This window comes from Bombus bifarius, unplaced genomic scaffold (genome assembly GCF_011952205.1).
Source record: "Bombus bifarius isolate JDL3187 unplaced genomic scaffold, Bbif_JDL3187 scf7180000007966, whole genome shotgun sequence".
Classification (NCBI taxonomy): Eukaryota; Metazoa; Arthropoda; class Insecta; order Hymenoptera; family Apidae; genus Bombus; species Bombus bifarius.
The window spans coordinates 1,169,030-1,187,612 of NW_022884352.1; the positions used below are offsets into that span (position 1 = coordinate 1,169,030).

The 18,583-nt window shown below is 37.3% G+C and overlaps 1 protein-coding gene across 1 annotated transcript in view; it reads left to right on the forward strand.

Moving 5' to 3' along the window:
• Nucleotides 1–18,583, forward strand: part of LOC117206756 — a 199,171-nt gene that overhangs the window by 24,695 nt on the left and 155,893 nt on the right. The window contains exon 2 of the mRNA XM_033446365.1: nt 2,839–2,889. Coding sequence (XP_033302256.1) covers nt 2,839–2,889 — 51 coding nt within the window. The remainder of the gene's footprint in view (nt 1–2,838; nt 2,890–18,583) is intronic.

Below are 18,583 nucleotides of genomic sequence, written 5' to 3' on the forward strand. Positions count from 1 at the left end.
AACTAATAACAAATGAACTCGTTACTCGTTTCGAAACTCCAACAATGGGCTCAAAACACGATAATTATACTCAAAATACAATTTTAAGTACAACATTATCATACCAGAAACTTCGGTACCTTGTTTCTAGTTACAACATCACGAAACTGAGCTCGAATTCACGCACAATATTAATTTATCATTCGCGTTTATAATCGCACTATAGAAAAGACTTTTACTCGCGATGTTAATCAGAATGTTGAAGTAAGTTTGTAGGATGCTTTTGAAACACAGCGAATAATAAATCACGCTGTTAATTAAGGTCGTCACTGGGTTCGTGTAAGAAAACGGTGAAGTACCGAAGTGAAGTACATTTCGAGACACATTCAAAAAGTATTTTAATTAACGGGGCTCTATTATACGATTGGATTAGTGTTCATTAACGAAATTTTACGAGTCACAAATTACAAATTGTTAGTCCTTGTAAATTCTCTAGAACCAGAGCAAGTTTGATAACATAGCATATAAAGTTCTATGTTTTACAAACTACCAACTAACTCGTTATTTACTCATTAATGAAAGAAACACATTTTTCTCGGAATTTTCCCATAAAAATGATGCAAAACATGACCATATTTGAATGAATTTGGATAACATAGACATACTGCGTAGTAGCTGTGTACGTTTCCAAAAATACTGGAATGTTTAAGAATGAAAATGTTGTATAATGCTCAAAGTTGAAGATTTCCAACTAAAGGTTATGACGGAGCAAATCAACCGTGACATTCTTTTTCCTACAAAATCATCTTAGTCATCCTACATAATTCCTTTGGAAGATCAAAAGTCGGTAATATGTACTTTTCTACAGATGTCTTTGAACATCGACCAAAAAGCACATTCAATTGATTCCCATTATAAATATTTAAAGAGTAAAGAGCATTCCGCGTATGTCCATAGAGGGGAGTGCCGTTATCGCGTTCCTTTATGGCGTTCAGAATGTTGTTTCCCCAGCAGCGAATAAATCCGACCGAGAAGGGTGGCCTGTCGCTCTATGCGCAATCTGTCTAGTATAGGAACAAACGATAAAACGATAAATTCAGGGAAACTGTCGAACCGTACAGCATCGTCGTGTCGGCCCGTCATTGCTGGAAATGCGTAAATCTTAATTGGCAAATCGAAGAGGGACGGAGGCCGCGCGGCGTTAACCAACAACCACGGAAAACTCGGACGAGTGAATTCATGCAGTTTCCATCTGATGACGAGGCAACCTAAATGCTACCGTAGTCGAGTTAATTTTATTTTAGTCCAATTCCTGCTATTTGCACGTTCAATTAGCGTATCTCTCTTGCACGATCATTTCCTGAATTATAATTAAATTGAAAATATTTATGAAAATTCGTATCTTTATAGGCGCAATTAGAGAAATGAATGTTATTTTATAACAATTAATTTAATTGTTACAATTGATATAATTTGTTAATTTATCGAGTATTATAAAAAAGTACTTCTTCGTTCGAGATGTTTCATATTTCAGGTAGACGCTTTGTATTTATTTCAGATGTATAAGTACATTACATTTAATTGAAATATAGTTGCGCTCTTATCTATATGCAAGTCACGATTGGTTAATGCTTGTTTGCCTGCAATCTGGAAGAAAACGCTGGGATTCATAGTTTTGCTTCAAAACAAAACTTGATGAAGAATGGTAGGTCCTGAAAAGCGTTTGCACGAAATCCAAAAATATTTGCGTACGATATTTGCGAAACAGGAGTCGCTTTTAGTAAAAAAAAAAAAAGAGAAGAACATTTTTGCCCCTCCGTTTTACATCGCTCCAAAAAAATGTTGGACGTTCTGTTTTCTATCTATCGCGGAGAAAATGAATGCTTCGTTTACAGTTTTCACTGTGAAAGCGAGGGACATTTGTATGCATTGGAAATGTAAATCTGGTAGAATTTATAGAAAGAAGCATTACTGGAAAATATTACTATAACTCTGTGAATGTTACTGCTATACTCTGATTTCAATTACAACCACTTTTTGGCGATAGTAGATAGATTATATTAAATCTGGCAAATTGAATTAAATATTTTGATCGTCAGATACAAGAAGAGAACTTTTGCTCATTGCATATTGTTCATCTGGAATAATAGGTTAATAAGTCTCTTACCAACAAAGATATTTTGCACATTTTAGTCGCTATCAGAATTCTTTTTTTCTATATCAATACTCACGCGAAAAACATTTATGTATCACTATGTATAAAAAATTATTGTTATATAAAGATCTTCGTAGTAGAAGTTATGACTAATTTTCAAGTAATATCGTTGGATTATCAACAACATCGGTAGATTATTAACAACGCTTTGGATTAAGGTTATTGAATTTCAGAATATTTGATTTTATGTTTTCTTTTATAAAATCCAGAATTCAGATTCAAAGTACAAACAAGTAAACTATCGTAGTCACCTGTGATCCAGCAATATCAATCGAAGCTCAACGAACTGAAAAATCATTTCCTTCAAGGGAAAAATTGAAGATTTCAGCCAGATATTCCTGCTCTGCAAATTCTTCTGCAAATACATTCCTGCTTTATACACTTCCCTTATAGGCGACCACCATAGTACCGCGCTCTATCCTATTCTATTATATTCAAGGTAGATCCCATTGGTTTTGCAATTTTCCAAGCAACCTAGTTAAAAAATCATACTACCCGAGACCACTGCACGGCCAAAATAATTAAGGCACCGTGATAAACGCGTCGAATATTAATAGAATTTACAGACCAGTTCGGCATAATTAATGTTGCGGAACCTATTAATTGCTTTCAACTGACCATGGCGTTCTCAATTATTGTTGCAGAGCAACAGAAGCCAACCAGCCATCGGACTAAAGCAGACGCCGAAGGCGCGGGTAAGTTTTTAAGTTTTTTCACTGAAAAACAAATAACGTGTCTATCACCTTTGATCGTGTTGCATTTTACCACGTGAAAGTCAGATTCAAATAGGACTGTTCGTGGCAACGATCTCGGTACAAACTAGTTAGCCGGAGCTCGTTAGATGTCCGATCGATGCCTACAAACCGAGTTCACCGTACTTTTGGCCAAACAACTTTACCAGCCCCTTCTTCCATGGGCCTCCTTCTGCTTCTTCGGCATCCTCGAGAGAACTTGAAATAGACGAATCAACCCCTTTTCTCTATCTCCCCCTTCTGTTCAAACTATACGCGTGTATATCTTCACGGAGCAGCGAACCACGAAATCGGCCAGGAGGGAACGGGACACGTATAATTTTACGACTTTAGTTTTCGGCGATCCTCGGGCGCTTCAACCCAACCATGCGAAAGAGTGTCGGAAGGGAAACGACGGCATCGTCGTGATGTTCGTTTCTAACTTACGAGCGTAGAATCGCGTGTCGTGAATCGAGATCCGGGTTGTACGTATTACTTTGCCATAGTTTGTCTCTTTATGGAGTTGCCCTGCTTTTGGACGTACCTCACAGCGTGTATATAAATGATTTTTGTTTCGATTGTTTAAACGAAACTGTTAAACGTCACAGCAGGATTGTAGAAATGAATACAAATCTCTCTCCGTGTCATATATGCCAATATCGTAACATAAATGGAAGTTCTATATCCATCAGCTGTCCAAACAACAAAACATCGTAACAAATTTAACGAAAATTAATGTTTATAATTTGTAACGTTCGTTAAGTTGGAAAAAACGATCCGCGTGGAAACGTCTAGTTTCACCTTTTAATGATCGACGTGGTATACCTGTTTCGTGAATGTTATACGATCGTTCGTAGACGTAAAATTACGTAGAATTGAGGCTCGTGTTAGAGACAACTGGCAAGAAGACGCGTACGAACGAACAAAGCCACTAAATGACGTACTCTAACCCGATGACACGAGAACTCGGTTTTAATCCCCACTGGGCCTACTTATTTCACCAGACAGATGGAGACAGAGTGGAACAAAGAGGCAGAGGTTGGATATCAATGTCTGTGGGTAGAAAAATCACCGGGAAAATAAGCGAGACGGAAACAACCGATAGCTATTCGTTACAAACGCCTTCGTGTACACGCGAGACGTTAATATAAGTTATTAATTTTGTGCTTGATCGATGATCCAGGTCGTGAAACGGCGAGAGGAAATATGTTCTTCGAACAAGAGATCGTTAATTATAGGGAGAATTTTACATGAACTTTTCCCTTCCTCGAGCAACATATTTTTTAAACCATAAATAGATTTTTCTCCGAAGGGAAATTATTAAGTAGTTTCATTTCATTCTGTTTCGAACAGAATAATCTTGCTTTTCATTCGGTTACAATCTCTGATGTTACACGTTTGATATAGTGGAGTATAGTAAGTATTTTTTGTTTTCCATTTTTCACCTGTCCCATTTTTTAAATCTTTTGTTTTTTGGCTTGCCATAACCGTCAAAAGCTTTATCATATGATATTGTGAGGCGAAACAATATCGATCATCCTTGTATAACCTGAATTCCAATAACTATTTGACGAACGTATCATCGTAAATTATTACTTTGAAGAATCGATAATTCGAAGGATTGAATATTTCGAGCACGTATTGCATTCTTTATATGTATGATTTATATGTATATACGTATTGCCGCTCTGTACCGCGAACGAAACTCAGAAAAAATTGGTGTTCTATAACGGCAAGAACGACGCTGCAACTAGATTGCTTCGTTTTGCGTCCAAGAAGCATAAATTCCAATTCGATGACAAAATTGCTAGGATGGCACATATTTGGCGCGCCGAGCAAAAATCGATGGAACTTTCAAGACCAACACACTCAACCTTCCAATGGAATCATTTACCACGCTGCAATATTTCCCTTGCGTTTAACTTAAACGGCTGCCAAATTGCTTTCGAATATCTTCTATCCAGTAAAATATTCTCTGCGTATGTTTTAAGATTAAACGCGGGCGGTGACAGTTTGAATATACACAAAATAAAAATCAGTGCCAAAATCGTAATAAGAAAGTTTTATATAGGAATTGTACAAATCTAGCAATAGGTATCTAGAAATAGCTATTAACCCATTAGTTCAAATCTACCTTTTTACTGTTAGTGCCAAAAAGATGTAAAAAGAATTTTGGGATATTTATCAATAGCTTCGCTAAATTATACAGACACGTACGTTTTCGTTATATCAAGTATTTCCAACTTCTCGATAAAAATACAAATGTTGTTTCCTACATAAATCATTTTTCTTCTCCAAGCGATGAGACATTAACAGAACGATACATTTCGGTACACTGCGTAGTTTGATAATGAAGAATTGAAAAAGGAGGATATATTGAGCTCAATATATCGCTCAAATCGCTTGTATTAAAAATCACTACAGTAATATGGTTACTGTCCAAAAAGAAATCAGAATTTTATCCTGGGTTATCGTTAACACGCCATAAAAGCTTTAAATAAAATGAAATTACGAATGATCTCCTCAATTCCAGAAATCCGACAAGTTCATCGCCCTTTAATTAACATAGTGATTGATATCACCGTAACACCTCGCTGCCGAAACTTTAATCTCACGTGATATAATCGATCATTGATCGTATATCATCCGGCTCGTTTTAAATCATTTGTCAATGCAGGAATTAATCGAATACGACGTTCGTTTCTCAGCTATTAAAATTTGCGAACTTTGCCTGACGTTTCACGATCGTTGCTTCGTTCGAACTGTTTCCGTAGTCCTGGTGCAAATGAAAACCAGTGGAACCGGAAGGGGAACGCGAACGGTAACGTCTGCGAAACGACGTGAAATCGCGCGGTTCAATTTCGTGAGATTGCTTGTCGAGGCGACTGGTCGAGAGGACCATCCTCGTGGAAAAGAACTTCTTGGAGGCACGAGGGTGCTCGTATTTTTTCCTCCCCTTCTCCCACCCTCTCTCTGTGAAAAGGAAATGCGACCTTCCTCCCTAGGAAAAAGGAAATGCGCAGCCAATTCTACGACAGTCTGTCAGATGCAATCTGGGCCGTCTACTCGTATCCTGCCATGCATTTACCTTTAATATGCCATTCTTTCGAATACCACGCTTCTCTAGGATTGCTTCAAATCTAATGTGTAACACATTTATAGAAATACATATACTAATAGATACAGTGGATTCTGTAAGTTCTGTTCTCAGTATTGCAGAATTGTTCCTTTTTTTTTATTTTTATTAGTATGATGGATAATTTCGCTATTTGCTTCTTCGAAGCTGGAATAAGAGTTAAAGAATGCCTTTCTTCGTGGCTAGTTTTAACGATAGGTGTTTCATTCTACTTTTTGATGTTACTGTATTTGTATATTGAAACCTGAATATGTTACATTGAAATATTTTGTACATGGCTTACTTTGGAACAATTCCTTCGTTTCTTGAATACTAAATTTCAGAAAATTTTTCGCCTTTTACGAAATTTTTCTGCAACCTTGAAATATAAACTTTATATTTGTTAAAGCGTAATCTCTCTCTCTCTCTCTCTCTCTCTCTCTCTCTCTCTCTTGTTCTTTATAATTATACCTTCTACTGAGATCACAAATGGTATAGGAATATTATTTCTGCGTAGAAAGTTTAAAACACTCGACAGTGAAATATGTGTATTTTATAATATGCGATAGAACTCTCGTCTTTATACTTCGTTCCATTTTGTCATCTCTGAAGCAGGCCAACGTACATAGAACAGTCTGTGAATGATAACTACGGTGATCTCTATTAATTTTAACCACTCGATGAGGTGAGATTGTGCTCCGAAGGCAGCACTAACCTTCGTCAAAATGCACATAATACGAGGAGCACACATCTATGTTCTCTCTATCATATTTAACCATACAGATTTCTAATACCTATTTATATGCTAATAACCCTTACCGAGTGCCTTTTACGGCCAAAACTCCTATCTTGCCATTTTCATTTATTCTTTATATTGCCATTTCATGAAAACGATTGAAATTTTATATTCGTACAAAGATTCAATTTTTAATAGAAAAATTGTCGTACATGCATTAAGATATTTGGAAAACAGTACACGATAAAATATGTATGTATATTAAATTTTTGAAGATTCTATGATGTTTGAGGTTGGACATATCATGGGCAATGTTTAAAGTCGAACATTGTTAACGAAAAGTTATAACGGAGCAATTTACTATTATTTTCTTTGAAAACAATTTTGAATACGTCACATATTGGCCCGAATATCGCTTTTATTCCATTGATGAGAAATCTTGGATATGAAAAATATTTACCGATGAAAACTCGCGTAGGGCTTTAAAAACATTTTCGCATTCAAATACCGCTATAAACTGATTTAAGTTTGGTAAAATTTCAGGTAGCTTTTATTACGTTCTATCATATAGGTCCGAAAACAGATAAAAGAGACTTAAAATAAACGCAAAATCGATCCGTTTGATGAAATTATTATATCCAAGCTGCTCATTGAAATTCTGTTTGCTGTTCGATACAGAGTAATTTATATACCTCGCGTAACAGCGTTAAAACTTTACGATCCATAATTAAGCTATATTTTTCCTGCTTTCTCGAAACGTTTTTAAAATCATTTCACGAGCTACGTTCGTTAATTATGCGTTTTATCTTCAAATTTAAATTCACATGCACATTCGAAAAATGTACTTTAAAGTAAAAGTTATACAAAAGTTTAAAAATTTAAAGTTTAATTTAATTTGAATTTAATTAAAATTACACATTTCAACTAGGAAGAGTATAATATTGTGTAATAACATGCGCCTCTTTGCCATAACGTGACTATACTTTGGTAACAAGTATCAATCACCGACTAATTTCACTGCACGTGCATTTGAACATTTCGAACGATGGATGATCGATAACCAACCACGTTTCGGTCATTTAACCCCTTAACTTTCCTTTGCTTAATCGTAGCTGTTTCATTCCTTGCCAGCTCTCTAATCAATTTGCGATCATGCTAACTCGAAAGTGATTTATTACACGATTTTAACGCATTTAGCAGTCCATTCATCAGATTGAAAGATTCTTTGAATCATTTGCTACTTTAAAGCTATCACTCTTAATAACCCCACTATAAATGTCTACACAAGTTCACATTTTTATTTACTATAATCTGAAGGAATATTTGTTTCATTTATTAATCATTACAGCCAGTATTTTATTCCGGATATCTTATATAATTTCTTGAACAAATATTTTTGTCCTTACGGACCATTTTACGTATCATTTTAAAATACAATTATTTCATCCGCGTATAATTTTGATCTTTTTCATTTTTACGCATAAGATATATTTTTTCAACATTTAGTGAGGTATAAATCGATATTTCCATAAACGCGTAAATATCTGCCTACTGATTCTACCAAACAAGAAAATGGAAACTCCACAGATAACAAATTGCTTTTGAAAAGCAATTCGTTGTTTTTTCCAGGTAACAACAGTTCACAATGTATACATGATTTTATTCAGGCCACGCTACCGTTATCTTCTCGATAGTATTTCGCGCTTTCCTACCGCATTACGATACTAGACAACACACTGTACGTGAATGCATTCACAAAATGCAGATCAACTGGCAGTGTAAATCGTCGGTCAAAATATTGTAGAAAGTGTAGTCGCTGCCAGGTGAAAAAAGAATTCGCGTTTCGTCCCGGGACTACCGGTGGACTCGTCAGTAAGACTATGCCCGGTAGTCCCTGCCTTAGACGTAGAGGGAGTCTCGCTAGGTGCGGTATTTGTATCGTGCGCCCGTATATTCGACCGCTAGCGAGACAGACAGACTCGTTTTCGTCGTAGTAGCCCTCTGGTGTTGGCGGTTGGTACCCGCGGATCGCCCGGGAGGTGTTACGACCGCGTTGATGCCTCGACCTGTCGGCGTCCTGTTGGTACCGATCCACCACAATATATTCCCGCAAATACGCGAATACACGCGAGAGCAAAAAAGAAAAAAGGACAGGAAAAAGATAAAAAAGAACGCTGTAATACGGACAATATTTGATCAATGTTTAACTAAATAATTAAAGGTACCTGATGAATGAAAACCGCGTAGAATGAAAAATTTGCGGTAATTCCGCCGTCAATCAACAAGCTTTTCGAAATCGAATCGACAAGCATACCGAACATAATTTGATTTCTTTCATTCGCCAGCTAAAAAGTGCGCTTATTGTGGCGCAGTAATGATCGAACGGTTTCCAACGAACGGGATATTCAAAAATAAAAAAATATCGAAGTAACAAAGAGCGCGAATTACGCTGGCAATTTTTGTTGTTGTTGAACATTTTTGCGTGCCAATTAGCGCCCACGAATTTTCTGCCAACGTTTCAAAATATTTTTCCAATGGCGATAATTCGTTGGGTATTTTCCGAGAAAAAAGGAAGAAAAATAGCTATCACGGGCGATTTTCACGCTGAAATCGCGTGTATTACTATAATGCTTAAATAAACAACACGAGAGACTGTCGAAAAATGAACACGCAAGCGGAGACCGCGTAATCTACAAATATCGAATTCAAATTTGACTGCCAGTGAATTATTCATGAAGCTCGAAACATTTTCGCTACGTATCCTGAACACTGTCAGCGACCCCATCATAAGTTATTTCCGCCGCCCCTGAAACTCGCGATATTTTTACAAAATTCCCTATTCGCAAAAAAAGAAAAGGAAAATACAGGATATTATAAAATTTTTTATTTTCATTCCGGTGGTGCGAGTGATTTGTTATAGAACTTTGATAATCTATTGAATTTTTCTGGGAAACGATATAAGTATAGATATAAGTATAAATATATCGTTGGCGAATAAGAACCATACTGTAAAGATAAAAGTTTAAATTCTCCATTTGCAAATTAAATATGTGACTTCATAAATGTTAATTTTCTCTCTCTCTCTCTCTCTCTCTTTCTATGCTCTTCACTGTCGATTGGAAAATTTCATAACGTTGGCGAATAAAAACAACAAAGAACAATTAAAAGACAACGAGGAAATTGCGAAGCAGAATTATATAATACATCTTAATGCAATCTAAAAGATTCTGAAATATTTGATTGTTAAATATGTGTGATATTGTGGTAGAACTTTCTGAACTCATCACCCTCGTTATACCTATCGTCGCTTTATTTCCTTTAGCAACACAATGATTTTCTACAGACCTTCTGACAGGTTTCCCAGTTCCACGAAACTATCTCATTTTCTCTAACATTCGTCGTATCTCCTAAATGGATTCAACTCGTTACGTTGAAGACTCTCTGACCGGAAACGAGGTGACAAAAGAAGATTTCAATTTTGCCGTCCCCAGCGAGCGCTCCCGAATTTTCCAACATTGCGAAACAAAGGTCATTCCACTTACTTCTCCACGCGTTTCCTTGTTTTGTTTCTGCCTCGCCTAGACACATGGATTCTCGACTCTTGAATCAGAGAACACGTCTATTGTCTTTTGGAAGGGCCACGTGCGACTTTCTCTTTTCACTCCCTGTCCTAAACTGAATTTCCCTTTTATTGTTGGTTAAATGGTCAGTTATGGGACCATTTCATGGAAGATACGACGCGCTTGTATCTTGCTGCTTATATCGTGCATAGCCTGCAGAAAGTGTCTAAAATTATGCTTGTTTGCGAAGATCCTAGAGGTGTTGTTGCAAGGAAACTCCTCCGCTGTGGAGTAATTTCGAAACTTATCAATCCCTACTGCACTTTCAGCCAGCGTTTATTGGATGAATCAACCTCAATCTCGAAGTTTAACATGCTTAAGCGAATGATTAGTTTATTCTTTCCAGTTTAAGCATAGCTCAAGCATGATATAAGCTAAGAATATTGAAGTTTAACAAACAATCTTAAATTAAAGAAATAAATTCTAGATATAGCGATAATAGAAATATTTTTATATCGGTGGTCAATAAAAATTTCAAGTTACGCGTCTAATATGATTTCTTCGCCAATATGAGTTATTTTATTCTTATTTCGTATATAAACTATCTAAGATACAAACCACCTAAACTTCACATTTGCTAGAAACTTCCACCATTATTCTTTTTTCCCCTCTGTGTATCTACTGCCTAACCCACAAACTACGAACATTTCTCATAAATCAGCATATCACTTCCTCAAGAATCTTCCCAGCGGAAAGTGTCTGATATTCTCGCATGTCCCACCAAAAGGCACTTTACATAAAAACAAAAAGATATTCTCTGAAACTCGTATATACCATCCTCGTTTCCTCAAAGCTACCAAAAAGCCACCCTTATCTCCTCAATCTTCGTCACACGAGATACCATCAAACTTTCAGTGCGTCACGTTTCATTCGTTCCTTGACGGAGCTATAATACGGTATCCTGCATAAAATCTTCATCCCATTATCGCACGAGAACAGCATTTCACCGGAGTCTCTGTCTCTGTCCTATCAAAATTACAATTCGATCGTTCGTACGTATTAAAACTTGGATTATGTAATTTGTGGACGATTGCTGTTTCTTGGGAGACAGAATTTATCTTATTTTGTCATCCGATGTGCCGATATTTACACAATACGCGATTCAATTGTTATTTATCTGATTTAAAAGAGCGTTTTAGTCTCTCACATCTTTTTCATGTTTAATCTCTAAAATAATATCATTATGACACGATTAAATTGATCTTTAAACAGAAATATGCAATAGCAAAGTATTGTCTTATAGCTGTCAAACCTTGTGGAACTATTTTGTTATTTGACAAGTTCCGTATCTTCAAATTGTTCGATTTTTTTATTATAAGACAGATTAAGAAAGATCTTCTAAACTGATAGAAAAGCATTTATACATGTACAATACACACATAGAAATTTTCAAATTGTTCAAGTACTTTCATGAGCCATTGTATATAAGTCGTCAATCGGTCGTTTAGTCAAACTTAACCTGACCATATTTCGCCGTACGTCTCTCCTCGGTGTAATGAATTGGCCTGCTGCTAATTACAATTACAAATAGCCGTACGACCTTCCCACTACGGCATCCACAGCCTTCCACTGTTCGCCTTTCATCCCCTTGCGAAACTATACCTCACGTATTTCTGTCTTTATCCTCTAGGATGCGACGCCGACTTCCTATTCGCTGTATACCTAGCCCTTTACACGTATATACATCGGGCTGCACTCATAGATATGCAAATCCTTGGTAACGGAGGCTACAAGCCGACCTGGCTTCCGAACTAAACGAGTATCTAGCTGAATCTCGAAATTACGCGTCTATTGGTTCTGTGGCGCGCGATTAATGCAATGACGTCGATGTAGCTAACATTTTGCGTAATAACTGTGTATGATTTATGGTTGACAGGAGATTCGAGAGTTTATAGTGATGAAAAATACAGATTGATATCGGGAAAGGATGATGGTTCAGTTTGAGTCATGTGTTGGAATTTGTTAAGCAACGATGATTAATGAATTGGATGATTTGGCTCAAATGTTTTAGTATTGGGTTTATTGCAAATTCGGTTGTTCTTATAATTAGAATGTGCAATCTGAGATTTATTTTTCTTGAAAATTCTGACTGCTAAGAAGGTTATTCGATTTCACGCTGTTGCAGAGAATTATGTTAAGAGATAGGTATTAATTATTGTAGATTATCGTATATAAATAATTAATAGTATACGAAAGTAACAGAAATATTCTTTGATCAAAGTAGAAATCAACAATGATCCAAAATTCATAACTGTAATTAAATAATTAAATAGGACCGAATAGGAGCAACTAAAATTCTCAAATTTTTCAACTCTATTATACATGACAGTAATTTTATTCGATTAAACTTCGATTGAATTTCGAAGCTTTCAAAATTTAATAATTCCATCGATAACAAAGTTAAAGCTGTTAACTGTTACAATTATTTTTATAGTACTCGTATACGGGTATTAATTTCATATATCCAACCATCGATCGATAATATCAGAAAATTTAAAATCTCGCGACGATCAAGCTGTCTCATCTCGTACATTTCAAAAATATAGAGCACGAATCGATCTGTTAATGTATGGAATATAAATCAAAGCGCAGATAAACAGAACACTCGGCGGAACGAATGGCGGTTTGTGAAAGGTACAATTCCATAAATCCTGCCGGTTCTACAGCTCTGCGCTGCTTTCTGCTCGTAAACTTTGAAACGAGAAAAAGTGCGTCCTCTAAAATTTCACTAAAACCGAAGCATCGGTCAGGGAATATCTGATCAATTTTTCGGACACATGCCGTTCAACCGGAATAATATTTCTAGTCGAATCGATTTATCGTGAAAAAGAGAAACGCAAGAGAAAAAATGTTCCATCATTCTCAGCAGGGTGGTTCTCTCTGTACGTGATCACGGCCTAGTTCGTTTTGCCCCGATCATTTCAATATGTTCGACCAACTTCTCCAACCTCCAACCTCTAACCTTCTCTCTCTCTCTCTCTCTCTCTCTCTCTCTCTCTCTCTCTATTTTCCGTAGATTTCCATTTCGAGTATGAACTGAAGTTGCAAGTCCACCATAAAACTCGATCGACTACATCGTGCCCTCTCTCTGGTACGAAACTGACTTACCGGAAACGTATCGCGTTTTCCACCACTCGAAGCTTCTTTTCCCTTGAATTTCTGATTTCTCCAAGTAGGTACCAGTCGACGACGCTAGGGTGAGCTTCGATTCGAGGGCGAAGGTGCCGGAAGCGACGAGCGGAACGAAACCAGCAGAGAGGGTGACGAAGAGCAGAGGGCCTGTTGCTCGGCCTTTGTTTTCTACGAACAAATAAACGCGACCCTCCGCTCGATACCGTCGCCGTGAATCGACATTTCGCTAGTTTTCAACCATCCCCGGTGGTACCACCCCCGCTGACGTTCGGCGCCACCCCCTTCTAACCCCGCGACTCACCGCGGCTCTGTGGCTCGAGCCAACGTTCGTTCTTCGTGCCAAGTCTCATCGTCTGCTTCCGGGAAAACGAGCCATGGAAAAGAGATTCCAATTTTCCCATATTTCGCCGTGCTCTTTCCTCCGGACTAATGAAAACTCGTGGCCTTATTTGATGATAAATGCCGTAACGGTTTATAAGGGTGTGTGTGTGTGCGCGCTTAGCCGACTTCCCATCGATGAATTCGAATCGACGGAGCACACTCGTTGGCGGTGAACGACTCGTAGTTGAAATGTTATGAAGGTGCAGGGAGAATATGAATGCTGACTATATGCATAGAGGATTCTACGTGGATTTTTATTAAAACATAACCCGGATCAATTGAAGAGAAATCGTCGTTACGTTTCATGACTCTTTGTCGCTCGCGAATGGTAATCATTCGATGTTTGCCGCGAGGAAATGGTATATTTATCACGATACAAGGATATCGAGGATCGTTGAAAGGCTTGGATAGGCGATAAAGGAATGATTTACGCGAGTGTGAAAGGATTGTTCGACGCTTTTACGTGAAATTTGATCTTGCTTGCTCAACGACAGCAATCCTGTTTCGAAATTCTGTTGAGTAGTTTCTTAATATATTGTACCTATTGCGTATATTCTATTATTCTCTTTTGTATATTTCAAAAACTAACACCCATTTATATTATACTTCCTTAATGCATTCTAGATGCCCTCATGCATATTCTATAACGCTTAAACGAGAGCTCTGCTTATTGCAGAATTTTCAATTACGGATCAGAAGAAACTATAAACGAGTAATATCAGAAAGGGAATACATTAAAGTTCGTTTGCATATAACAACTTGCGGAAATGTTTGCTCGACTCACATGCCAAGACCACTAGCGTACACAGATGATCCGATATTCCGTGTACAAGAATTTTATATAGCATTTTTCACAGTGCTGGAATAAGTGATACAGATCTCGATTCGAAAGCTGGATGGACAAAATTCTCAAATAATAAAATTTTTAATAACTCCATTTATCTAAACCCAGGTAAAAGCAAACAATTTATAGAACTTGGCTCGTTCTTCCCACTATCCGTGTCTCGTTCGAGTACTACAAGTTCACACACGAAAGAATGAACTGTATTCGCTGAAGTTCAGTTTACCACAACAACTAATTAAAAGATCATTGCAATGCATGAAGTTGCACATTGATAATATCAAAAATCTTATCTGTCATGTATTACACTCTGTCGTATATTACACAAACCATTCTTCATAAAGCCGTATAAAATAAAAATTATTCCCTCAAAACCTCCTGCCTGTCTTCGAGGACTGCAAATTATAAATAGAGTCGTGAAAAAAGTACCAAAGAGGTCGTTTCAAAAAGACGCCAGCAAAGGACCAATCTTTCTCTCAATTTTCTCACGAGATCGAGGTCGGGATAACTCTTATTCTAATAAATCCCTTTAAAATGCAAAATGCCACTCTCAGTCTGGCTCGGTGATCGTCCAGAGAAGCTGGCGAACGCACGAAGGGGATTAAATATTTTTCTCTGAGGGAAAGATCCGGTGGCTTTTTGTTCGCGAACCATGTGCCGGTCGTGACCCACGAGGCATTTTCTGGTTTTCAACATCGTGCCTTTTGTTTTGCCCGTCTTCAGCTCCAACCAAACGTCTTCGTTCTCGCCTTTTGTACCTCTTCCTCTGTCTCTCTTCCTCCCTTCTCCGTTTCTTATCCCCCCATTCGACTCTGCGCCTTCTTTTGCTCACCGTCTGGCATCTTTACCTCGTTGCAACTTCTCGCGGCACTTTTTCCCATTTCGACAACGGGAAAAATCAGACAGAAAACGGCACAAGAAAGCTCGCGCACGATGCTGTCAATCTAGGCATGCTTTCTTCCGGCTAGCTTTCAGAGACAGCAAATGCCGGTGATACCGACTTCCGTTTAACCGATAACCAACACCAAAACCTCCTCATCGTCGACGTAGCTTGTCACCTTTCGGCCTCGATTCATCACTTTTTTTGCCTGTGAATCGATGTCAAACGACTATGGCGTCTATGGCGCCTGCTGTGTATAGCCGAGCTTTTTTTTCACCAACCACTTGTATCTTCGGACTCGTCTACGGCTCGTCCTTTTGATGAATGATGTTAGCTTCAAGAGATATAGAGGAATATGGTTGTATCAAAGAAGCTTTTAAAAACGTGAAATTAATTTTAGATCCTGCAGTAAATACGGAGGAGACGATATGTCTTGGAATAAATTTGCAGTTAAATTGTTATTTGGTGTGATATGCGAATTGTAGTTTTCGATAATGATATAAAGCTTTGAAATTATAATTAATCCGTGTAAAATTCAATAACACACTAATTTTCATATTTTTCAAAAATATAAGTTTCGTGCATAATTGCCAGCATTATGGTAATAATATTACGATGGCATTTATAATTGGGCGATATATAATCCGATGTCACGAATTGCATTACCAATCACCTTCCATCGGTCAATTGCTACTCTCCATTATTCGAATTGGAATTTCTCTACTGAAATGAGCAATATCTGGTTCGTGATTCGTATTTCAAATGCAGTACAGCGCTCAGGATGGATAGTAAAAGGTAATGAAAATATAGTTTACGTTTACTTAATTCTGCACGATTTATAGCTCGACTTTAATAGGTCACTGGTAATCGAAGTATTGAGTAACTCGATTGATATTGATCAGTTTGGAACTCCACTCGTAAGAGATGAAAAGCTTTCGGCATGCGAAAGACCCGTTGTAATAGATTCGAAAATAATCTGTGGATTTCTGTCTGTTATATACTTTTCACGGAACTCAACAAATTTCTATCGATTTATAAACCTTAATTTTACTTTTCGCCGCAAATAATTATGTTCCAAGTTGTCTAAAACAACTTCTGAATGTTTCTTCTTAAAGCGATTATGAATATGATAAATTTAAATAATCGTCCCTCGTAAATTAAACTTGTAGCAATTTATAAGTTAAAAGAGCATCTTAGTGAAATGAATTATACATACTTCATTTTATCACGGATCACGTTACGGAATCTCGCCAGCAAACTGTGATTGTTCGTCCGAATTTGCATTCTAACGAATAGGAGTAAAGAAATGGAGACTACGTAAATATCTGTTTCACCCGAATGTCATAATGAATACTTTCGTTTGAATAATTTGTACATTTTATATATAACACCATGGTATTTACGTTTTGTGCATCTTTGTTCCTTTAAATTTTCCATAAATGCACGAACATCCTCGGTGTACTCGTCGAATTTGTTAGACGAATCTCAATGCATTTCGAACCGAATGCCTCTAGTTTCATCTTCGATTCTCCGATAGAAAACACGAATACAACCGAAACGCGCAACGTCGTCCCGACGGACAGAAATTGCGTTTCGTACGAGCAATTTACACGCGGACGAGAACTATAAAACATTCGGCTGCTATAGCTGAATTGTTTCACGTGCAGCCTCGTGGACGTCCTCTGATAGACGGGCAACGTCGGGGAGGTCTGGAAGGAGCGAAAGGAAGAACGATCTTACAGCCATTTCTGGAAATGAAGCAGTGGGGAAGAAAAATGGACGATCACGTTTAATGCAATCTTGCTGTTCCGATTCCGCCTGTGAGCTTAGTTTGATATCGTGTAGATACACGATTTACGACTTCCTTGTATGTATCTTTTATTTGGTTTCTGGTTCAGGATTCTTTATCAAAGTTGACATTGGTATCCGTAAATATTGTAGCAAGCTTTCTCTCGGATAAACGTGGAGGATGAAATGTTAATAATAGAAATGTTACGATCGACGCGAGAACAATATAACAACACCAGTGGTTTAGGTATATTATGCACAAAAAATTGGAGACACTCTGTATATATCCCCCGCGTTTAATTAACTCCGTGTCAAAATCTTTGTTAGACTCAAACACTAAGTTTTAAGACCATAGATAATCGTGTACTCTTTTACTGACACTATGATCACAAACTACTCTGTTCAAACACTCCTCTACTGCACCTCTAATGCCCTAAACAACGTAATCTTCATTTCCATACTGCTGTATACCGTTTATCATATTCTAACACAATTAGCAACAAGCTAAACTTTATGTTTGTTTAAGAACTTGGCTCAAGATCAAGAGTTAATAGATAATTTTTTCCTGAACAAACACATAGTAAAAATAAATATGAAAAAATTACAGTAATAAATCAAGATTTGCTTTTTTACTTGTTTTACTTTTTCAAGAAACGGTGCTTCCAATGGATAAAGTTAACGCAGTTTCTTTCAACTTGGCGCTGACGCATTTAATGCGAACAATTATTGTAAATGGGTTCGAAATTTTTGACGACAAGTACAATTGAAAATAGCAGAAAGCGTGCATTTAAAATGCACTTTGTTCCAACCTAGTATCTCAATTGGCTCCCAAGATACAAGCCTTCAAAGTCTTTGCACTTAAAACGCGCGGATGATGAATGAGAGTTGAAAAGCCGGGAAGCGCCATGACCTATATTTTTTCCGCAAGTGCGTACGTAGCTGTTGGTAATAGTAAAATGCGCTGGCTCGACGTCTGTCACTGACCAGCTCACATGGCTCGAGCTTGAGGTAAATCCGCGTGTACGTACAAATGGGAAAGAAACGACGAAACGTTAAAAAATAGAGTGAAAGAACGCTTTAAAGTACGATAAAAGCAGACTTAAGGTTCGAAGACTTTGAAATGGTAATCACACGGTTAATGTAATATTTCGCGATGATATGAATA